We start from the raw sequence: 21,571 nt of genomic DNA, 5'->3' as shown, positions 1-21,571 counted from the left end.
GACAGACAAGTTGATATTAGCACACCAAAACACCAGCAATAAACCAGCACCAAAATCTTAAACCTAAATAGTGCAAACTGTTTGGAACTGGTTGCATTATCAACTCCTACTGTTATCTGTCTCCCATTCTCCTTTTGTTTTTCTTCCATATTTGGACTACACTTGGCACCACAGGGTGAAGCTGTTCACAGGGGCAGAGGTCATCAATTGATTGTTCATATGTATGCATGCAAGGAGAAGGGGGACAGCATGGGTGGAAATCTACATGGGGTAGATTTGCCCTGTCCAACTGCTAAGTCAAGTCCTGATTGCATGGGCTAGCCAACCATGGAATTTTCCAAAGTGTTCCTGGTCAGTAGCATGTGGAACCACAGAGGGGGGGGTTAGGACATGGTGCAAGAACAGCTGTAGGCTGTGTTTTGATGGCTATAAATATAAGCAGCTTCTTGAACAGGTCTTTCAACAGAGCTCTATCTTTTCCCCTTAGCTGATATTTCTGCTCCTGAAACAGTAATTCAGATCTACTTTGTGTGCTGAAATTCTTGTCCTTTCACATGCAGCCTATCTATGCCTTTCCACTTGCCGTAAATCTTTCATCCTGTGGTATTACACCTGCTTTTGGCCCTGTCCAAAGTGTCCACCATGAGTTCATCACAGAAATACTTCTACCTGGACTGGGCTATGACAACTCTGCATCCAAGGGCCTGTTGGAGTGAACCCATGCTGTTAAGGTGGCAGGACCATCAGAGATTGAAGAACCATCAGAGCTTGAAGGGTCTAAAAGCAGATTTCAGACTATGCATTATTGTGTCAGTGCTTCCCAGAGAGGGTCTGTGCTTTGTGAAATACTAAGCTAAAATGATACATTTAAACTGAGTTTGTATAGATTGAGAGGAATGTCTCAGCTCCAAGAAGCTCCTTAGACAAAATTTAGTTAATCACAATGAAAAGATAGCATAGAGAATGGTAAGTTCAGTTTACAATTATTTTGTTTCAAAATTGCAGAGCTCCTTGGTCTTTTGGTGACTGGGGAAGGGCTGTTGCAGCTTTCTAAGTAAGCCTTCTCTGTATTTGCACATTATTGAGGAAATCACCAATCCTAGATGGCCTAGTATGACAAAGGGGGATTTTATTCTAAGCTGCTAGTGCAGTGTTTCCCAAATGGTGTTCCACAGAACCCCGGGATTTCGCAAAGTGAAAATAAAGGTTCAGCGAGAAAATTCCATTACAATAACATTTTATTACTTTAAAAAATACTAATTAATATTATGTGATTTTTGTTTTTAAATATGTTCAATTAAACTAAATGTTGATCTCATGACCTTGTTTAGCATTTGTTTATTATTATCCTTACTTATTTGTGGTCTACTTTTTCAGCTCCATATATTAGACTGTTATTAGGGGTTCTGCAAAATTCTTTCCAGTTTAAAAGGGTTCTGTAGCCAAATAAAATTGGGAAACACTGTGCTAGTGGCAGGACAGCTGTGTATGATAGATGCTTTCAAACATGGTAACAGAGCAGCACATATATGATTGGAGTGGGCTGATGACCTAGAGAAGAGGGTTTGGAATATGTACCCTTCCCTGAAATTTGATTGCCTATCTGGTGTCCCTACTATTGGGAAAAATGCTGCTGTCAGTGCCCAGGATTGGATCAGAATTCATGAGCGTATCAACCGGATGCTGCACAAGTGTCCAGATGGATTGTCTCCGTACAGATCTGCATAACACTTCATGTAGGCTGCTATGAATGCACCTACCAAGACTACATGCAAACACGTGATAATATGGATTCTCAAAGAACTGCACAGCCATCCCCTCCAATGCTCCTGGCATATTTCTGGACTGCATACAACCTCCTGGCTTTACTCCAGACATTGATTTTGTTACCCATGGACTATACTTAGACTCCCCTGTCATGCACAGTTGTTCTGTGTATAGGCGGCTTATGATGTGTCATGCTTGATTTGTATGCATGGTATACCAAAAGGGAAACCAGTACAGGGTTCTTATTTTAAATACCCCACCACATCTCTGTAAGCATGTGCAAGTTTCTACTAAACATTTAGCTATAAATGCTTGTTTCACTGTTCTTTGTACTTACTGGTCTCCATTTTTTGAATTCCATATGGTGTGCATCTAGATGGACTTTTGCCACAGTGCTAGCCATTAGCAGATATATGCTGCTGCACACAGCTTGTAATAAATTTTATACTGGGTCATAAACAAGAAATTCATCCCTTTTAATAACACCAAACATGGAGGCAGGAACTTAACGGAGTGTAGGGCTACTTCCACCTTTCATGTTTTTGAGGCTAGTTCTGTGGTAATTAGCTCCTGCTGTGGAGCATCAAAAAATTCTCCATGGAGTGACCCAGAATGTGCTGCAGTTGCTCTGGCAATAGAGCTTGTCCTTGGGAATAAGTTTGTGCACAAAGGTCACTTTTGTAGCCTCATCTGGCACTTGCTGGCTCCTCTCTGGTGGTGTACTGAATTCAGTAATTAGAAGGTTGGTGCCCTGCCATAAAGTAGTAATGGCTCAGTGCAGTACCAACCACCTTGTCAAACTCTTTGCAAAAGGGGAAGGATGACAGTGACTTCATAGAGTTTCAGTTCTCCCTGGTTTTTTTTGGTACATGGTCTTGAGCAGCTTAATCTGTTCCCCGCACTGCTCATCCAGTGAATCCACTCTTCCACTTCTTTGCTATTAGTTGATATGTGTGGTCATTCTTGGAACTTAGTTAAGCTATTTGCTCACATTGCACAAGGAATTAATCAAAATCTGGCAATGCCACGTGCTTGGCAAAGGACTTCTTTGTGCTAGTGGCCATTAGCATTGTAGGAAAAGATTCATTCCGCTGCTTTCTCAGCAGTCTGAACAAAATGGAAGGGTTAAACAATAAGCAGAACAAAGGACATTGTTCCATGGAATTGTGGGATAGAATTGACCGGCTCTCAGGACCAAAGTCCAAGCTATGTCCACAGTACAAAAAGATTGAAGGTAAGCCCAGATTCCCCAAGGAACTCAGGTTTGAGCTTTCCACTCCGTAGAGGTGTGGGACCCTAGCCCCAAGCTAGGCAGAACAGGGCTTTGGTCTTGAACTTGAGTAGGAGTCTGTGCTTTATGTTGTAGTGTCGATATATCCTATGTCTCCTAAAGCATTCATTTTTCATATTTCTCACTCTTTTTGGATATCTGTTTCATGTTTGCTTCAGTATATTAACTTGAATTTTTCAAAACTGATTTTATCATAGTATTTTTCTTTTCCATACTTCTAGTATTTTGTGTGTATTATTTCTCTGTCCTGACACATGTTTATAACAAATCATAATTTAATATAAAAAAGTATCTGTATATTTTGTTAACATGAAGATAATGCACAAAGCAAAATGTACAACAATTGAAGTGTACACCACTCAGCAGCTTCCTTGAACTTGATAAATTCCTATTTTGTAATTACTCCGTTTACACTCCAGTTTGGTTTATAGTCTGCTAGTTTTCAATCCAAATCACTGTATTCATAACCAAGCCAGTCCGAACTAATTTAATTTTTAATCATAACTTTTATTAAAAAGGAAATACTATACCTGCTTTATTCCCTTTAGAAATTTTGTAATTCTTTTTAGAAAAAGGTAAAATATTTCTTTGCTGCTGCTTATTGCTGATGATTCAACTATCTGCTAATTTTGTCTTCTTACTGTGAAGCCTGCATTTGAAAGCCACATTCTTAAGTAGCTACATTAAGCATTTTATACTTTTCAGTTATCTCTATTAAGAAAACCATCATTCATTGTGATTTGGAGCTGGCCAGAAATGGTCCCAATACACCACCACCTTTTGTAATGGTAGCCACTGTATTTGACAGTGTTCTTAAACATGCTTTAAACAACCTTTGGTATTCCACATAGTGCAGAGTATGTCTATCTTGGAGACCCAGTGAAGGCAACAAAGCTATACATTAGTTCAGAAATCTGACTGGGTAAAATACCTAGATTGGGACCATAGTTTGTGCATAGGGCTCTTCACTTTGCCCAATTTTGTTTATTTGTTTGTTTATTTTTATTGTAAATAGTGACAAGGAACCATAGTTGTCTAGAAGTCCATTGAGCTAGATGTTGTATTCCTTTATATTTTTATACTGAAATCCCAAACAGCTATTAATTGTTGCAAACTATGTATTTATTTCATCTAGGGCTGTAATAGTATAGTCAATTAACCAATTTATCAATAAACAAAAGCTTATAGGTTAATTCTATAGACTACACGCATTTCCGTCCTGTCAGTAAATTTTTTGGCAGGCCAGCCAGCAGCCTGGCTCAGTCCTGGCTTGTGCCAGTTCCGGGACCTACCCCTGCTGTAGCTCTGCATTTAAATTGTGTTAGGAGCCAGGTGGGCGACAGCCCGGCTCAGTTATGGCCTTTATCAGAGGCAGCAGCTTAGGGCGGCAGGCAGCTGATCTGCACAGAAAGATGGTTTTTAAACTTGCTCCCCTTGCGGACCAGCTCCCGCCTGGCACCCCGTGCTGCTGCCTCTGTATCAGAGGCAGCAATGTGGAGTGGCAGGGTGCTCCTCAGGAGTGAGGCTGCCAGCTCTGCCTCCCGGGGACTATAGAATAGTCAATTCATTGATAAGAATTCATGAGGTTATTTGACTATTCAGTTAACCGATATTTAACATTTCATATGGGCTGTGTCTAGACTGGCAAGTTTTTCTGCAAAAGCAGCCGCTTTTGAGGAAAAACTTGCCAGCTATCTACACTGGCCGCCTGAATTTGCGCAAGAACACTGACGATCTAATGTAAGATTGTCAGTGTTCTTGCGCAAATACTATGTTGCTCCCACTCTTGCATTTGTGCAAGAGGGCCAGTGTAGACAGCTAAAAACTGTTTTGCGCAAAAAAGCCCTGATGGCAAAAATGGCGATCGGGGCTTTCTTGCGCAAAACCGCGTCTAGATTGGCATGGACACTTTTCCACAAAAAGTGCTTTTGCGCAGAAGTGTCCATGCCAATCTAGATGCTCTTTTCCGCAAATGCTTTTAACGGAAAAACTTTTCCATTAAAAGCATTTGCGGAAAATCATGCCAGTCTAGACGTAGCCCTAGGGAATGTGTAGATAACATACAGTTAAGTCAGTGCTTCAGCTGCAGGTTACTTTTTAACATTAAAATCTATTTTTAAAATAATGTGAGCATTGCATTTGTATTAAATGTTTTAAAAGGCAGATTATTTTTATATCATCTATATGATTTAATTATTTTTGTAGCGCAAAACATTTTTTAATAGAACTCTCAGCCATCTTCATTAAAAGTCCACTTGTTTTAAGAGACTTCTTTTTCTGTTGGGTGCCTAAGTGGTCAATTACTACAGGTTTAACTGTATTTGTTCAATTTTCTTTCATTAGGGACAGAAATCTCACTTTCCAGAATAAGTTACCAGAGTCATATTTCTTATCTTTTGGACAACGAGACAAACAAACGTTTCCAGTATTCACTGCTTCCCTAGTTCTCTGGCTTTTCAGAAATAACTGTCAATGATTAGTTAAGTTATACTTTCCTTAACACTCTTAAGTATGTTATTTGGATTACCAGATTTGAATATGGTGGAATTCAGTTATTCATACTGAATAACTAAAATTTTGCAGAAATTAATTTTGAATATTTGTGTTTTATAATCCACAGTATACCAGTATGTTTTGTACAAATAGGGAAATATTGATTTTGAGTACAGTATTCTGCTACCAGTCTTTAGTGAGAAGGTGAATCATCCTGAATCAAGAAATACAGATTAGAAAAATATTACTTAATGAGATACAAGTGTATATTCATTCTTTTGAAGAAGGGTGGATATATTTAAATGAAAGCAGTTTCAAAACAGTGATCTTTAATTGTGATTTAAATAATTAATTTTAATCAGTTTTGAATTTGTACTTTTTAGTTTATTTTCCTAAAGAAAGGTTAATTCACATTACTTGTTAACTGTTGACACCTTTTGATTGTAGCCTTCATATGCAATTTCATCTTTCTTTTTGCAAACCAGAAAAATGTACACATTAATTAAGCTTTTATAGAAAGCTTAAGTTATATTTATTCAGATTCTTATTTCTTATATTTTGTATGTGTTAGAAAATGGTGAATAACACATTTCGTATTTACTAGATGATTGATTTTTATCGCGTGATTTGTGTCAAGTTTTAATTGGATAGAAATTCAGTTCACTTACAAATGCACAAAAACATTTTAAAACTTTGTTAAATAAAAGTGCAAACAAAACAAAACATAACAAAGGTTACCAAAAAATGTCTACATTGTAAACTAACGGATTTATTTAACAAATGAATATTTTCTCTAGTTAGTGAATTGAACTGATTGTTTCTGGTCATCATGTTTTTCAAGATTTGAAAATGAGTAGCTCTCATCCTCTCATACCTAGTGGTGTGTGGGTTTTTCTTTTAATACATTGGAAAGGAAAATAAATAAGTGGTTCCTTAACTTTGAATGAACTAGTCATTGAGTTGAGCTAGTTGAATACATTGAAATAAAGAAATTTTATCTGCTTCTGCAAAATATCCTACATATGTCAAAAGTTGATTTAGCACTTCAGCAATCTGATATCCAGGTGCTCAGCCAGTAATTTTCTCCAGTTGGTGTTGAATGTTATTTTTTTGTATTTCATTTACATGATTTAAATATGATATGTCTGGTTCTTAATATAGGTTCCCAGTAGCAAATCAATTTTAAATAGCTTAAAACCCCCAGCATATTTAATTTAAATAAAAGTTCAGGGTTTTTTTAATTGGGGGGAAAAAAACCATTTTATCTACCCTGTTTTCACCCAGATTTCTGCTTTTTATTTATATGCATTTTTACAACTTTATTATTTCCTAATTGCACAAACTTTCTTTTTCTTGCTAAAGATAGGTATTAAAACTGGTTTCATATGCTTTTCCATTTTTAAATCTTAATCTTAATTTTTAGTCATCTTCATTTCATATGAATCTTTTTTTTCTCACTGGAAGTATTCTCCTTCCTCTGATATATTTGTGAAAACCTTTTTAATTCTTATATCTGTAGCTATCAACAACTTGTTCCTCTTTCTCTGGCATCATTGCCCTCATTACATGACATCACTTCTACAAAGAGGATCATTTCTTCTCTCTATCCTGTACAGTGTTCTCTATCACCATCTCTGTCATTCACCATTCCTGTTTTTGAGTGCACTGTTAATTCTCAAAGTTACAGCCATCATAACACTCTTCGTCTCCAAAACAAAACCATGACCAATCCCCAAGTTAACTATGTGTACCTTAGTCTCTCAACATAGCAAGGAAATTGCGATCTTATTTCTTCATGACTTTGTTTCCTACAACATTCTCAATTCATTTTCATATCTCCTGCCTCCTCTTTGCACCAAAACTACCCCCTAATTGTGGTCAGTCACTCCTTTCACTTTTCTGATCTTGATTCTTTACACTGCACTGTTTTCTTCGTTGACGTGTGTCTGTCATCCAATGTTTTAAATATAATGCTGGTATCCTGTATTCTTTTGTATTTCTAGCTCTTTTATCCCTCTAATAGCTATTGCAATATGGATTATAGGTCCCTTAAAGGCTGTCCTTGGCAATTCTAGCTATGTTCACTTCTTTGTGTACTGTTTCGAAAATGGATGACCAAAATCTCTTCTATCAGAGCCAAAAGATTTTTTGAAATCCTGTACTGCAACTGTGAAGAAAAGATTATTTATCTCCACAGTAGCATTTGCAAATTCTATGGCAGCTGAACAGATCTGAAGTGACAGATTAGTAAATTTAATTTAGTGATGGCTGAGCTTTTTTAGTAGTGAGGAATTTCAGTGTTACTCTTTTTAAAAAGTTTTGTCATGGTTTGTGTACAAAATAAAAATTGCTTAGATTAAAAAATTACAACATTTAACATTCTCATTTATATTAAAACTTTACTTTTAAATCCCTGGGAAAGCCTCTAGCCTCATTTTGTTGTCTGCCAAACAACAAAATCCATTGTCAAAAACTGTCAACCAGATCTTGACATGGAATTAGTTGTTAGTTCTTCAAGAGTGATGTGCAGTAGAAGTGCTGATGTTCCCAGGCTCCCCAAATCCTTACGGAGCCCTATTACAAGTAGACTTGCATATGTGTTTGGCAGATGACTGCCTGCCACATGAAAGCTAAATTACTGAGCTGCACAAGGTTGTCTCCTGACTTTCACAGCACTGTATAGGTGTGCTATATTAGATCAAACTAAAGTTGCATTAGGCCCTGTAGAGCATTCAGGGGAATTTGTTGCTTCAGAGGAATGTAAACACCCAAACATTAGTAAGATATCTGGACATATATGCAGTCCTATATGTAGTGTAGATGGGTGGAAACTTCCTGCCTGATACTTGCAGCTGTCAGTGGAATAGTAGAAATGTGGGTTTCAAAAGTGGCAGATTGGACCCTTAAGTCTCTGAACAGACAAGTTGGCAATTTGCCTTGTCTTTAGACTTTTATATTATCTGTCTGTGGTTTGAAGGTGTCCATCACCAGTTTATCAGTGCACCAAACACAGCTATTAGAAATGTGTTTTGTTCCCAAACACTTGTACTTAATGAATGGGGTCTGTTCATTTGTAAAAATTCCACCTCAGCACATCTTAAAAACTTCTCAGGGAGCTGAGTTATCTGATATAAAAATGAGTTTCAGAAACTGAACACATATGTTTAAATGTCACAAGCAAACAATTCTGTTGCAGCTCAACCTTGTCTATATGAAATGTAGCCCTATTCTGTAGCCCCTTGATCTTTTCTGACTATGTTCTGTGGAGCCCTTCTGGGTGATCTGGAAAATAGGTGCCAATAATTAGGAAAGCCTATGAATTTGGTGTCCAGCATCCTGTTTTTCTCTAGTTGGGTCATCAGTGGAATAGTTGAGAGCTACTGCAGCTTTCCAACAGCAACATCTTCCAGTTGGATTTCAACTGTCTGTGATGTAGTATTTTGTTTGGGGTTAACACTAACAAGGCTGGGCCCCCTACAACGTTATTTTATTCTTCTTACCTACAAGGCCCAAAATTCAATAAATAAGCATCTTTCCTCTTTCTACCTCAGACATCTATGCTGTGACCATGGGGAGAGAGGGGGGCGGAAAGGGGGAAGAAGGAAAGTGAAGTCTAGATACAGTGTTTAGACCAGATACCTGTATTTGTGACAGTAGTGTAGCGAGTAATGAGTGAAGATTTCTAGTCAATAGAAATAAAGAAGAATATGTGATTTTCCCTAATGATAAATTGATTGTACTCATTAATAACTTCAGCATCTTGCAGTATCACTGGAGAACCTTCATTCAGTAAGTAGCAGCTGTTCTGCAAACCCATGGAAATACTGAAGCACAAGAAATAAACTTGTCACTGGTACTTCATTCTGTCTCAGATGGGAGCCCCATGCCGTGGACCCCTCTTGTAGATGTGGCAGCATTGTCTGAATCATCCTAACTCTTGTTAACTATATATGACAAGACTTGATACTCCCTTTTAATTGTATATTTTCAAACAACTGATTTAATGATAGCAAACAGAGCCCTCTGCCTATCCTGAACAGGAAATAAGCATACCTCTAAATTCAAGCTCCTCACTCTTTCTTATAGGGTTTTCAGAAAGGTACAACTTGTGTTTATGAGGAAATTGACAGGACAAACAGATTAGAAAGAACAACAGATTAGAAAGTTTTTGCTATTGTGTTACAACCTCAGGGTATGCTCCCTTATAGCCAAAAATGTTCCTTTTTCATTAGAGTAAACTGGCTTGTCTAACTAGATATCATTACTTCACAAATGAGGCCAATACTGTGTTTTAGTCTAGGATGTGTTTGTTTAAAGGTCCTCTGAAAAATATTTCTGCATTACATCCACTGGTCAAGCAAAGAGTGTTGGTATGCTATATTTAAAAGCAGTTCAGCTAACAGAATTTTAACCTGCAAGGGTGGGGGGCATAGGTGAAACAGAAAGTTACATGGTTATAATTCTTTGCAGAATTAGGACCATACGTGGTGACTGAAAAATAGTCTGGGAAATTGTTTACTGAGGTTACCTGCTTACTGTTAAGATAGTTGAAATGCCAAAAACTGTAGATTCTCTGAACCTTAATTGATTCAGTCACTAGATAAGCTTTGTTGCTGTAGCCATGTAGGTCCCCAGATATTTGAGAGACCAGGTGGTGTTTGACACCAGTTTCTGTTGGGCTATGTCTAGACTGCAAGCCTCTTTCGAAAGAGCCTCTTTCGAAAGAGAGCGTCTAGACTGCACGCGGAACTTTCGAAAGAGCAAGCCGCTTTTTCGAAAGAAAGCACCCAGTGAGTCTGGATGCTCTCTTTCGAAGAAGCCCTATTTACATTCAAGAACGCCTTCTTTCGAAAGAAGCACTTTCGAAAGAAGGCGTTCTTCCTCGTGAAATGAGGTTTACCGCCGTCGAAAGAAAAGCCACGTTCTTTCGATTTAATTTTGAAAGAACGCGGCTGCAGTCTAGACGCAGGTGAAGTTTTTTCGGAAAAAGGCTACTTTTCCCGAAAAAACCCCTGAGTCTGGACACAGCCTTGGTGACAGAGAAACTGCCAAGCTACACATCACTTTGCCTCTGGTCTGGGAAAGGTACTCAGAGTTTCACAGATAGTTTGATGTTGTTTTGTGCTATTACACTCTGAGTACCATTTCTAGACGAGGGATGTCAACGTGTAGTTGACTACATGATTAACCGATAAGCCTGGGCTGTATCAGAGGCAGCAAGGGGGGAGAGGTGCAAGCTGGTGCCAGTGGGGAGCCAGCGTTTAAGCTGACTCCCCACGAGCGCTGGATCCTATGGAGCTGCCCTCCACACATCCCATCCCTGTGCTGCTGCCTCTGATAGGCAGGAGCCGGTACACGCAGGAAGCCAGCTTTCAAAGCAGCTGCCTGCACGTATCCGCTCCCGTGGAGCCACTGGCCCTTTCATGCTCTTGCGCCTCTATGTACCAGCGTGGGGTGGAGAGGAGGACAGGTGGAAGCCAATATATAAGGGGAGCCAGCTCCGCAGAACCACCACAGAGGCAGCGGGAGGGGAGACAGGCAGGAGCTGGTGCTCAGGGAAGCCTCTCTATCAGAGGCAGTCGAGTGGGGTGGCAGGCAGAAGCTGGTCTGCGCAGGGAGCTGGTTTTTAAACTGGCTCCCGTTGCAGACTAGTTCCCGCCTGCCACCCTAAGCTGCTGCCTCTCATAAAGAGGCAGCAGCATGGGGTGGCGGGGCTCCCTGGGAGTGGAGCTGTGAGTACACTGGCTGCCAGCCCCGCTCCTGGGGACTATTGAATAATCGTGTGACTGCTAAGATTTGATGCAGTTACATGATTATTAAAGTACAGGCAGTCCCCGGGTTACGTACAAGATAGGGACTGTAGGTTTGTTCTTAAGTTGAATCTGTATGTAAGTCGGAACTGGCGTCCAGATTCAGACACTGCTGAAACTGACCGCCAGTTCTGACTTGCATACAGAATCAACTTAAGAACCCCAGGCGTCCCCAAGTCAGCTGCTGCTGAAACTGATCAGCAGCTGATTCCAGGAAGCCCGGGGCAGAGCAACTCTGCCTGGGGCTTCCTGTAGTCAGCACTGGTCAGTTTCAGCAGAAGCTGACTTGGGACGCCTGGGGCAGAGCAGCTGGGGTGCTGCTGGGTTGCTGCAGTAGCACCGCTCGGTGCTACTGGACCAACCCAGCAGCACCCCATCTGCTCTGCCCCAGGCGTCCTGATATAGCCGCTGCTGAAACTGACCAGCAGCGGCTGAATCAGGACCTGGGGCAGAGCAGCTGGGGTGCTGCCGGGTTGGTCCAGTAGTGCCCAGAGCGGCGCTGCAGGACCAATCGGCAGCGCCCCAGCTGCTCTGCCCCAGAGTCCAAAACAAAAGCCTGGTCTGCTGGGGGGGGGGAAGCACACTAGCTGCGCCCCCCCGCCCCAGCAGACCAGGGACACGGGGAGCAGAGCCGCAGCGGCAGCGGGGTGCCGCGCCTCTGAGGCTTTGGTCTGGCAAAGCCTCAGAGGCGCGGGACCCCCCCCGCGGCTGCGGCTTCAGCCCGGGTGCCTGTGGTCTGCTGGGGACCGTCCCCAGCAGACCACAGGCACCCAGACTGAAGCGGCAGCAGCGGCGGTTCCCCGCGCCTCTGAGGCTTTGCTCTGGCAAAGCCTCAGAGGCGCGGGACCCCGCCGCGGCTGCGGCTTCAGTCCCGGTGCCTGTGGTCTGCTGGGGACGGTCCCTAGCAGACCACAGGCACCCAGACTGAAGCGGCAGCAGCGGCGGTTCCCCGCGCTACTGAGGCTTTGCTCTGGCACCCGCCCGGTGCCCCTGGTCTGCTGGAGACGGCCTGTAATCGATATCTAACATCCTATTTCAGACCTGAAGAAGAGCTCTGTGTCACACAGACGCTTGTCTCATAATCGGAGTTTGATTCAGTAAAAGATTTGATTTCACACATTTTGTCTCGGTCAGTAAAAATCAAATAGTGTGCAACCCATTTCACTCTCTACTTTGCCTATTTCATTTTAGCTGAACGTGCCAACCTAAATATACTAAATTGGAATTTATCCTGATGGAAACTGTTTCATAGCTATACTTAAAATGGAGTATTCTGTTCAGTGGGAGTATTAAAATACAACCAAGTAATATAGAGGATAGTGTGATGATACAATACCATTTTTAAGAGTGCATATTATTTATAGTCTTTGTGTATTTTCACTGGTTTAACTAATAGTGAAAAGTGCAAATATCCAAGAAATTTAGGTTTTTAAGATCCAAAATGTAGAGGTGTGTGGCTTTAAGCACAGGAGTGGGTGCCTTTGAAAGGAAAGTGTAAATAAAATAAAACAAAAAATTATAAACCCCAAAGGACTTCTTTTGTGCTGGTCTCACTGTAAGCATTTGGCTTGCTTGCTTGGACCTGGTGAGTTACTGCATAATTTCTAACTTCTGAAAAGGAACTGATTTATAACATTTCTATACAACACTTATTTCACCCATGACTGTAATACATCACAAAACCATTAGCCAACTATGTATAGGGACATTATTTTTATTAATATGTATATATTAAAATATTGATTTGCTGTGTCAAGAACTGATACAAATATTTTTTGCTCTTTTTACAGATTTGCTTCCAAATAAATACATGACCATGGGGGATATGAAGACCCCCGACTTTGATGACCTTCTTGCAGCCTTTGACATCCCAGACATGGTAGATCCTAAAGCAGCTATTGAGTCTGGACATGATGATCATGAAAGCCACATAAAACAGAATGCTCATACAGATGAAGATTCTCATGTGCCATCATCATCTGATGTTGGTGTGAGCGTCATTGTGAAAAATGTACGTAATATTGATTCTTCTGAAGGAGTGGATAAAGATGGCCACCATTCTACAGGCAATGGCTTGCATAATGGTTTTCTAACAGTATCTGCTCTTGAAAGTTATGGTAAAGATGAAGGGAAGTGTCTGAAAGAAGAGGCATCAGTGTCTGAGGCTACTCTGAAAGACTCAGCTTTCAACCAGTTTAGCCCAATCTCCAGTGCTGAAGAATTTGATGATGATGAAAAAATAGAAGTGGATGATCCTCCAGATAAAGAAGAGATGCATGCAAATTTCAGAGCAAATGTGTTAACAGGATCAGTTTCTCAACAGGAATATGAAAAACTAAAGACACTGGGAGGGGAAAACTTGATTAAATCTGGAATTCCAGCTTCAAGTAATCTAGATAAAAACAAAGTTGTTAAAAGAGACACAGAAACAAACTCTGTTAACTTAAGTGTCTATGAACCATTCAAAGCCAGAAAAATAGAGGACAAGTTGCTGAAAGATAGTTCTGAAAAGCTGCTTGAAAACAGAGTACTTGATGGAAAATTAGGTACTGAAAAAGGTGAAACAAATCTTGCCAGCATTTCACAGTCCAAAGCAAAGTCATCAGCAAAGCTTTCTTCATGTATTGCTGCAATTGCAGCACTGAGTGCTAAAAAGGCAGCTACAGATACCAGTAATGAATTACAAACTACTTCAAGAGAATCTTCTCCATTACCAAAAGACATGAATGAAAGTCCCCGAGCTATTGAGAAATCACCGGAGTCTCAGAGTCTTATTGATGGTGCTAAAAAACCATCTATAAAACAACCTGATAGTCCCAGAAGTATATCAAGTGAAAACAGTAGCAAAGGGTCTCCATCTTCTCCTGCAGGGTCAACGCCTGCCATTCCAAAAGTTCGCATAAAAACCATCAAGACTTCCTCTGGGGAAATCAAGAGAACAGTTACAAGAGTGTTGCCAGAAGTTGATTTGGACTCTGGCAAAAAGACAGAGCAAACTGCTTCCATGGTTGCTTCCATGACATCTCTCTTGTCTTCTCCAACTTCTGCTGCTGTTCTTTCATCTCCTCCGAGGGCACCTCTCCAGTCAGCAGTTGTCACCAATGCAGTTGCATCTGCAGAACTTGCACCCAAACAGGTCACAATTAAACCTGTGGCTACGGCCTTTCTCCCAGTTTCAGCAGTTAAAACAGCAGGATCACAAGTTATTAATCTGAAGCTTGCTAACAATACTACAGTGAAAGCCACTGTAATATCTGCTGCTTCTGTGCAAAGTGCCAGTAGTGCCATTATTAAAGCTGCTAATGCTATACAGCAGCAGACTGTTGTGGTGCCAGCATCAAGCCTTGCCAGTGCTAAACTTGTGCCAAAGACAGTCCATCTTGCCAATCTTAATCTTCTGCCTCAAGGTGCTCAAACCACCTCTGAACTCCGCCAAGTGCTAACAAAACCTCAACAACAAATAAAGCAGGCAATAATTTCTGCAGCAGCCACACAGCCTTCTAAAAAAGTGTCACGAGTCCAAGTGGTATCCTCTCTGCAGAGTTCTGTAGTGGAAGCATTCAATAAGGTGCTGAGTAGTGTTAATCCTGTCCCAGTTTACGTCCCAAACCTCAGTCCTCCTGCTAATGCAGGTATAACATTACCAACACGTGGTTACAAGTGTTTGGAATGTGGTGATTCGTTTGCTCTTGAAAAGAGTCTGACACAGCATTACGATAGACGGAGTGTGCGAATTGAAGTGACATGTAACCATTGTACAAAAAATTTAGTTTTCTATAATAAATGTAGTCTTCTTTCCCATGCTCGGGGACATAAGGAGAAAGGAGTTGTAATGCAGTGCTCCCATTTGATTTTAAAACCAGTCCCAGCAGATCAAATGATAGCCTCTCCTTCAAGCAATGCTGTTGCACCTTCTACTCTTCAAAGCCCTGTGGGAATTGGCACACATACTGTAACCAAGATACAGTCTGGCATAACTGGAACAGTAATATCAGCCCCAGCAAGTACACCTATCATTCCAGCTATGCCTCTAGATGAAGACCCATCAAAACTCTGTAGACATAGTCTAAAGTGTTTGGAGTGCAATGAAGTTTTCCAAGATGAGACATCACTTGCTACACATTTCCAGCAGGCTGCAGACACAAGTGGACAAGTAGAGTATCTTATGTTTAAATTCCAGTGTTTCAGCAATACGAATAGGAGATGTGAATGTGTATTTTGCTTTCTCTTAAGCATTCATACCTTATTTGAGATAAATAATAATTGGTTGAAAAATATTTTAAAAATTGAAAAAAACAAAACAAAACCCTGCAAGCACAAAATAGAGAATGTAATTGTTCTCAGAATTAGAGTATATTTTATTTGGAAATTTTTATTCAATCCAGATGTTAAAGTTTATACCTATAAAGGGTGGTGGAGGTTTTTTTTAAATTAAGATTTTTTTTAAATTTAGATATCTTAGTATTGTTCTCTGAGACATTGAAATGGTAATGATATTCACTAAGAATTTGTAGTGATTCTTTTTTATGCTTTGGAATTTAAATATACAATGGAATCCATTTAATTGGCACCCTTCTTAACAGTACACTCACTTAATGGAAATGATTGTCTTATGGTTGATTCTATCTTTGATTTGATTTCAATTTCTGTTACTTATAGTGCCATAAGGGTGTTAGGCTCTTAGTTGGGTGCTGCAGTGACTCTAGGCAATGAATAAATGGCACACTAACTATTTAAATGATGTGCCCGCTGTGTTTTGCAGGCCTTCCGAAAATAAGAGTGTTGTTAAAGTAGTGTTAGCTAGCATATATATAATAAAATGGTGTTAGCTAGCATATATTCCAGCTTGTGACTATTTGTTTACTTGTTACTGCTGTCTTTCTCTCTTATAGTTGCTAAAATGAATCAAATTTATCCTACTATAATATTTTTAAATATTGTGTACATTGCATAATAAAATAAACTTACTAAATAAAAATGAAACAATCCAATGCACAGTGTATTCTATAAGCCTCTGATAATTGAGACCATTGCTTAATTGGAATATTTGGATTTTCCTTGGGGTGTGCCAATTAAAAAGGATTCTACTGTATTTCAAAGCATTTGTCTGTCTTTCATATTGCAACTTCCTATTATGTGGGAATGTAAAGCCAGTAAAATACACTCAGATAAACAGAGACAGGAGCGTGAGTATAATATTTTTCATCTTGCACTGACAGGGATAGGGACAGACTTGCTGAGCCTTTGCACGTAGTATGAAATCCTCTGATTGTTCAAATGCAGATAGCTTTAAAAGGGCTTCCATATTACTTATGACTTATTGTGAGGCTGGGCTATCTGGGAAGTAACACTTTGTACACATGACCTCAAGTAGTCTTGCATATATAGGTAGATGAGCGTGGAAACACTGAATCCAGGATTGTGTGAACTATGTGACACAGTAGTAGAGGCCATTCCAGCTATTAACTGGGATAATAGTTACAACAGGCCGCCAGTGAAATCTCATGGTCTTAATGTGGGTTGCTGAGTGTGAATTCCTATCCGTTGAATGCTGTAGAGATAGATCCCTACATAAATTCTGATTACTCAAGATTTTGGGTGAAGAAGATGGAATGGTGAATTTTCTCTGTTAGGTCCCACTATAATTTTTAACCAAGTGTTTAATCAGTTATTTGCTGGTTGACTCTAAATATATTTGTGCCCATGTACAACTTAGTTAAAATTCACATAATTGGTCAGCTAATCCTGTCAGAGGTCTAACCTGCTATACAGTTGGCTTTTTTTGTACCTAATCCATTATTATTATTGATATTATAGTAGTGTGTAGGAACCCCAATTAAGGCCCCATTGGGCTTGATACGGTAAAAAGAGGTAACAGGATCCCCAGAGAGCTTAGAAACTATATGTTAGACAGTACATGTAGCATGCAGGTAGGCTAGGAGGATGAGGTAAGGATAAAATGAAAAGAGTTGAGCAGAAACACATGAGAAAAATGCCGGTCCATCTGGCATTTTTGTTGGTTGTTTTTTGCCAGGTTGGACGGAAAAGCCAAAGTATATTTGTGCTGTTTCCTCCCAATTTCCCCAAACTGCATTAATGTAAACATGATTAGACAGAATGATAGGTGCAGACATACAAATGTGAGAGCTGAAAAACTGCCAAGGGGCACAAACCTGAATGTATTGATTATAACGTGAACAACATGGCTGTGCCTAAATGATAACAAAACCTCTTTAAAAGTTTGTGTTGACAAGGCCTTAATGTTTGGCCATGTTATACTCTTTAAAAGAAAAATATACAAGCATTTTAGCTACATTAGCCTCCTTTATTTCAGTAAGCTCTTGCAATGGCAGAAAGTTTTTAATTTTAATTTTTTAGGAACATTGATAATCAATAGATTTTAAATGTTATAAATCTGTGTTCTTCGCAAAATCCTCTTTAGAAAACTATTTTTTTCCTATTTATTGTGTTTTTTTCCCTTTGTCAGACATGGTTTGTTTCTCAGCCCACTTTTTTTTATGTGTGCATTATTACATTCAGTAGTATTACAACCGAGATAAAATGCCCAACATGAAAGCAGTGGACATTACCACTTTAGTAACAGTATAACATGTTTTCCTGACAAGATATGTGTTTGTGCCCTGTAATCAATCACTGTAAACATTATTGTGGGAATATTGTTTGTTGAAGGAGGACATGGTCTAGGTATTTATTAATAATTTTTAATTTTTTCTCTCGTTATAATATCCCTTTAGAAACTTGAAAGAGAAATAGTATTTCTTAGTTGACTTTTGTTTTTCTTGTACTTTGCACTGGCTTGATATTGTAAAGTTACTCAAGAATGTGGGATCTAGCACTGATTTGTTAAAAGTGGATTGATTTCAGTAGAGCAGGGAAGCACACATGGAATTACGTGGGTTTTGTAAACAAATAGAAAGCAAAGTAACACTTGATTTATAAACCCAAATATCACACTGTCCTTTTAACTACTCTTGCAATGCAATTAGCACCATGTGGTGTGTTTTGGTTAAGTGTAGATAACAATGTTTAAAAATATTTCCCGGAAAGAGTTAGAAGGTTTCCTTTAAAAACGATCCATAAAAACACCCAGAAACAAACAACCGCCCATGGGCCTAACTGAATTGTCTGTTCTTCTGCATATGTTGTAAGATCTTTTCCTTGTTATTTTGTGAAAGAGCCACTTAAAGCATAGCAGAAATAAACTGTCTAATACTGTAGATAAATATGTGAACCGGAGCTTGTCTACACAACATTATAGGACTTAATGAAGGTGCCTTTTAGAGCATGCCCCAAGGTCCTACATGGAGCAGTTAGAGTGCTTAACAAATTATAATTGGTTAGAATTATTTGCCACAATGTGTAGACAAGCCTTAATTTTACTCGTGGAACTAGTCCCATTAAACTCAATGGGCTACTTGTGTAAGTGCAGGATTGTGACATTGAAATTTGTAGAAAATATAGTGAACTTGAAGTAATAAAATATCTGGGTATATTAGGCTAAGAGATGTAACTGCATACCTCTGATGAAAGCTGTGTAGCCAATATCTCTTATGACTTAACTGCTTTTGTGGGTTTTTATTTCTCCTCACCACCATTTTCCCTCAGACCAAATCTCTTGTTCCTTATTTCTAGATCCTAAGTGGACACATGTAATTCTTGTCACACTGAGAAAAAAATCATGTTTTATTCTTATGTTGGTTGGAAAGATAGACATGGAAGTTCAGGCGTACTTTAAAGCCCTATAAGTGTTAAGCAGAAGTGTTGGCTTGTAGAATTCACTGGTAGTGTCTTCTTGTAAGCAGCTACAATTACACATATTTTCTACACTTGTTAAAGTAGTGAATTGCCTACTTTGACAACTAGTGTTGCTGGTGTTTTGTGACATTCTGAAGTATTAGTGTTAGACTAATTCTGCAAACTGCTTGCTGTCACTTCTGAAACAGAGGAATGCTTAGTGGGATTGGTAATGGTGAATGGCTTTTTTGTGGCATAACATCCACAAAAAGTTTTCTTTTATATTGCTGCAACTATAGATACTTTGGAAGGCATATGAAGAATCCATGTATTTCTGTTATTGGAATAAGAAGTTTTGTTTTGCCATTTTATGAAATCAAAGAATACTCTAGATTCTTCACTGTTATGTTACTGCTTGTTAATACGTAGATGGCAAAAATAAATTGTGGCAGTGGTACTGAAGTACAGTAAATTTGGCAAGAACATTTTTAAGAGTTATAATTAGTAAGGCTTTTGCCCTTAAGTCTGTGATGAACAGAAAATTAAAACCCTACATTACTTATATTAGTAATTAAAGTCATAATTCAGTGTTTCCAGAGTTATTTGTTGGGACAACTAAGAACAAATATTTGGCTTGTTGAAGTGTGTGTGTAAAATGAGGGCATTTTAAAGAGTGAGCTTCATAAAAATAAACTCCCTGATTCAGTGTAGATAAGTTCAAGATATTTCATGTTAATATACTTCTTTAAAATAAAATGTTATAGAATTTTCTCTGGATTTGCATGACTCCTCAAAAGCATTTAGGCTGAGATCTTGCATTATAACAGTAATAAAATTGAATTTACTTTGTCTCTTAACAGGTTTCTAAAATTAGAGAGTAGTACAAATAGTGTCTTTAAAAAAGCGTTCCTTTGCAGGTCAAATTCTGGACTCACTGAAGTCAAAAGGCAAAATTCCCATTAGATTTAATGAAGCCAGGATTTCACCATAATGATAAGTCTGCATCATACGAAAACTACTTATAACATTCCTACTATTGTGTTTACAGTTACAGCTTTGATTTTACTGTCACAACTATAATTGCAACATACTGTAAAGAATCGGCTTTGCACTTTACTATTAAACACAAAATAATTTAATGGAAAATGATCCAGAATTAGAGGGATTTTCATATTGTACACACCATTTCAGGGGGACAGACTCTTACAGCAAGAATAAACACTCTCTATTATATTACAGGTTGTACCTCCCTGGTCCAACACCCTCAGTTCCGAATGAGGGGATTTACCGGACCAGGAGAGGTCCCTCCCCTTGCCCATGGTGAACCACTGCCCTCCAGCTAGGGCTCCAGCCCGGCCCCGCTGCTGCCTGGCCAGCTGTGGCTGCCTGGGCTGGAGTTCACTAGCTGCCACTGGGCCAGAGCTCTCTGGCTGTTGCTGGGGTTGGAGTTCTGCTGCTGGGGCCAGATCTCCCTGGCCACAGCCAAGGATGGAGTTCCACTAGGGTTGCCGGGTGTCCAGTTTTGAACCAGACTGTCCAATATTTGAGCTCTCTGTTCAGGAAACAAATTGAGAATATAAATGTCCAGTATTTTCTAAATAAGATGTGATGTAGATTGTGATGTTATGTCAAGCGTGTCTGATATTTTTGTTGAAACTATCTGGCAACCCTAAGTTCCACGGCCTCTACTGGCCCCCTACTACTGCTCGGTCGCTGGGACCAGAACTTCCCCCTACGCCACCCACACTCCCTCGCCACACACCAGCTCCTGGCTGAGTCATAGGCCCTGCCCTGCCACGCTCCTGTCCTGTGGCCAGGCTTCCCTATACTTGGGCTCTGTGGTTTGTTCCTGGATCAGAGAGTCCTGGTGAAGGGAGGTACAACCTGTATTTTATAATTAGAATTTTGTTTAATTGGTATTTTCAGGAAATCTGTAATACAAATTGACAGAGGAGTTTTTATTTTGCTTTTTAGCAAAACATCCACATCCCTACTCTAAAGGTTAAGTTTTCAACAGCGCTATTTTCAAAATCACCTACATCACAAAGGAGAATCAATTTTATTTTCATAAGTGCCTGTAGTCACTCAAGAACATAAGTCCCATTGAAAGTCATGGGGCACTTTTGAAAAATGGAGTCTAAAATCCATTAGAACAGAAATTGAACATTTTAACACTTGCATTTCTTGTTGACAGTGACCTACATACTCTAATTAATTATTTTTAGTGAAGAAAAATAGAAATGCCAAAAAGTATCAGAAGCCCTGGTCATGAGCTATCCATTATTTATGTTATCATAGCTTGATTTATAATGAAGGACTAATAGATGTGCTAGTTTAATTTCAGGATTTAGCTTGGGGCTTGTAGCTTCAGCCTTGCATTGATCAATCTATCTGTCTATTATAACCAGCTTATTATTTAAAAAAACAACCAACCAGGTATTTAAAAGAGGCATTA

At 39.4% G+C, this 21,571-nt stretch overlaps 1 protein-coding gene across 14 annotated transcripts in view; it reads left to right on the top strand.

Annotated features, from left to right (window-relative positions):
• Nucleotides 1–21,571, top strand: part of ZNF532 (zinc finger protein 532) — a 97,266-nt gene that overhangs the window by 32,074 nt on the left and 43,621 nt on the right. For 13 of the 14 annotated variants that reach the window (XM_075932609.1, XM_075932605.1, XM_075932607.1 and 10 more), the window contains one exon: nucleotides 13,152–15,514. In XM_075932609.1, the coding sequence (XP_075788724.1) occupies nucleotides 13,172–15,514 (2,343 nt within the window). In that variant the 5' untranslated portion in view covers nucleotides 13,152–13,171. The remainder of the gene's footprint in view (nucleotides 1–13,151; nucleotides 15,515–21,571) is intronic. The other variant, XM_075932610.1, reaches the window with a different exon arrangement.

The sequence above is a fragment of the Pelodiscus sinensis genome, chromosome 6 (genome assembly GCF_049634645.1).
Source record: "Pelodiscus sinensis isolate JC-2024 chromosome 6, ASM4963464v1, whole genome shotgun sequence".
Classification (NCBI taxonomy): domain Eukaryota; kingdom Metazoa; phylum Chordata; order Testudines; family Trionychidae; genus Pelodiscus; species Pelodiscus sinensis.
Note: the sequence above shows the minus strand (reverse complement) of the source record. Positions and strands in the feature narration are given on the sequence as shown.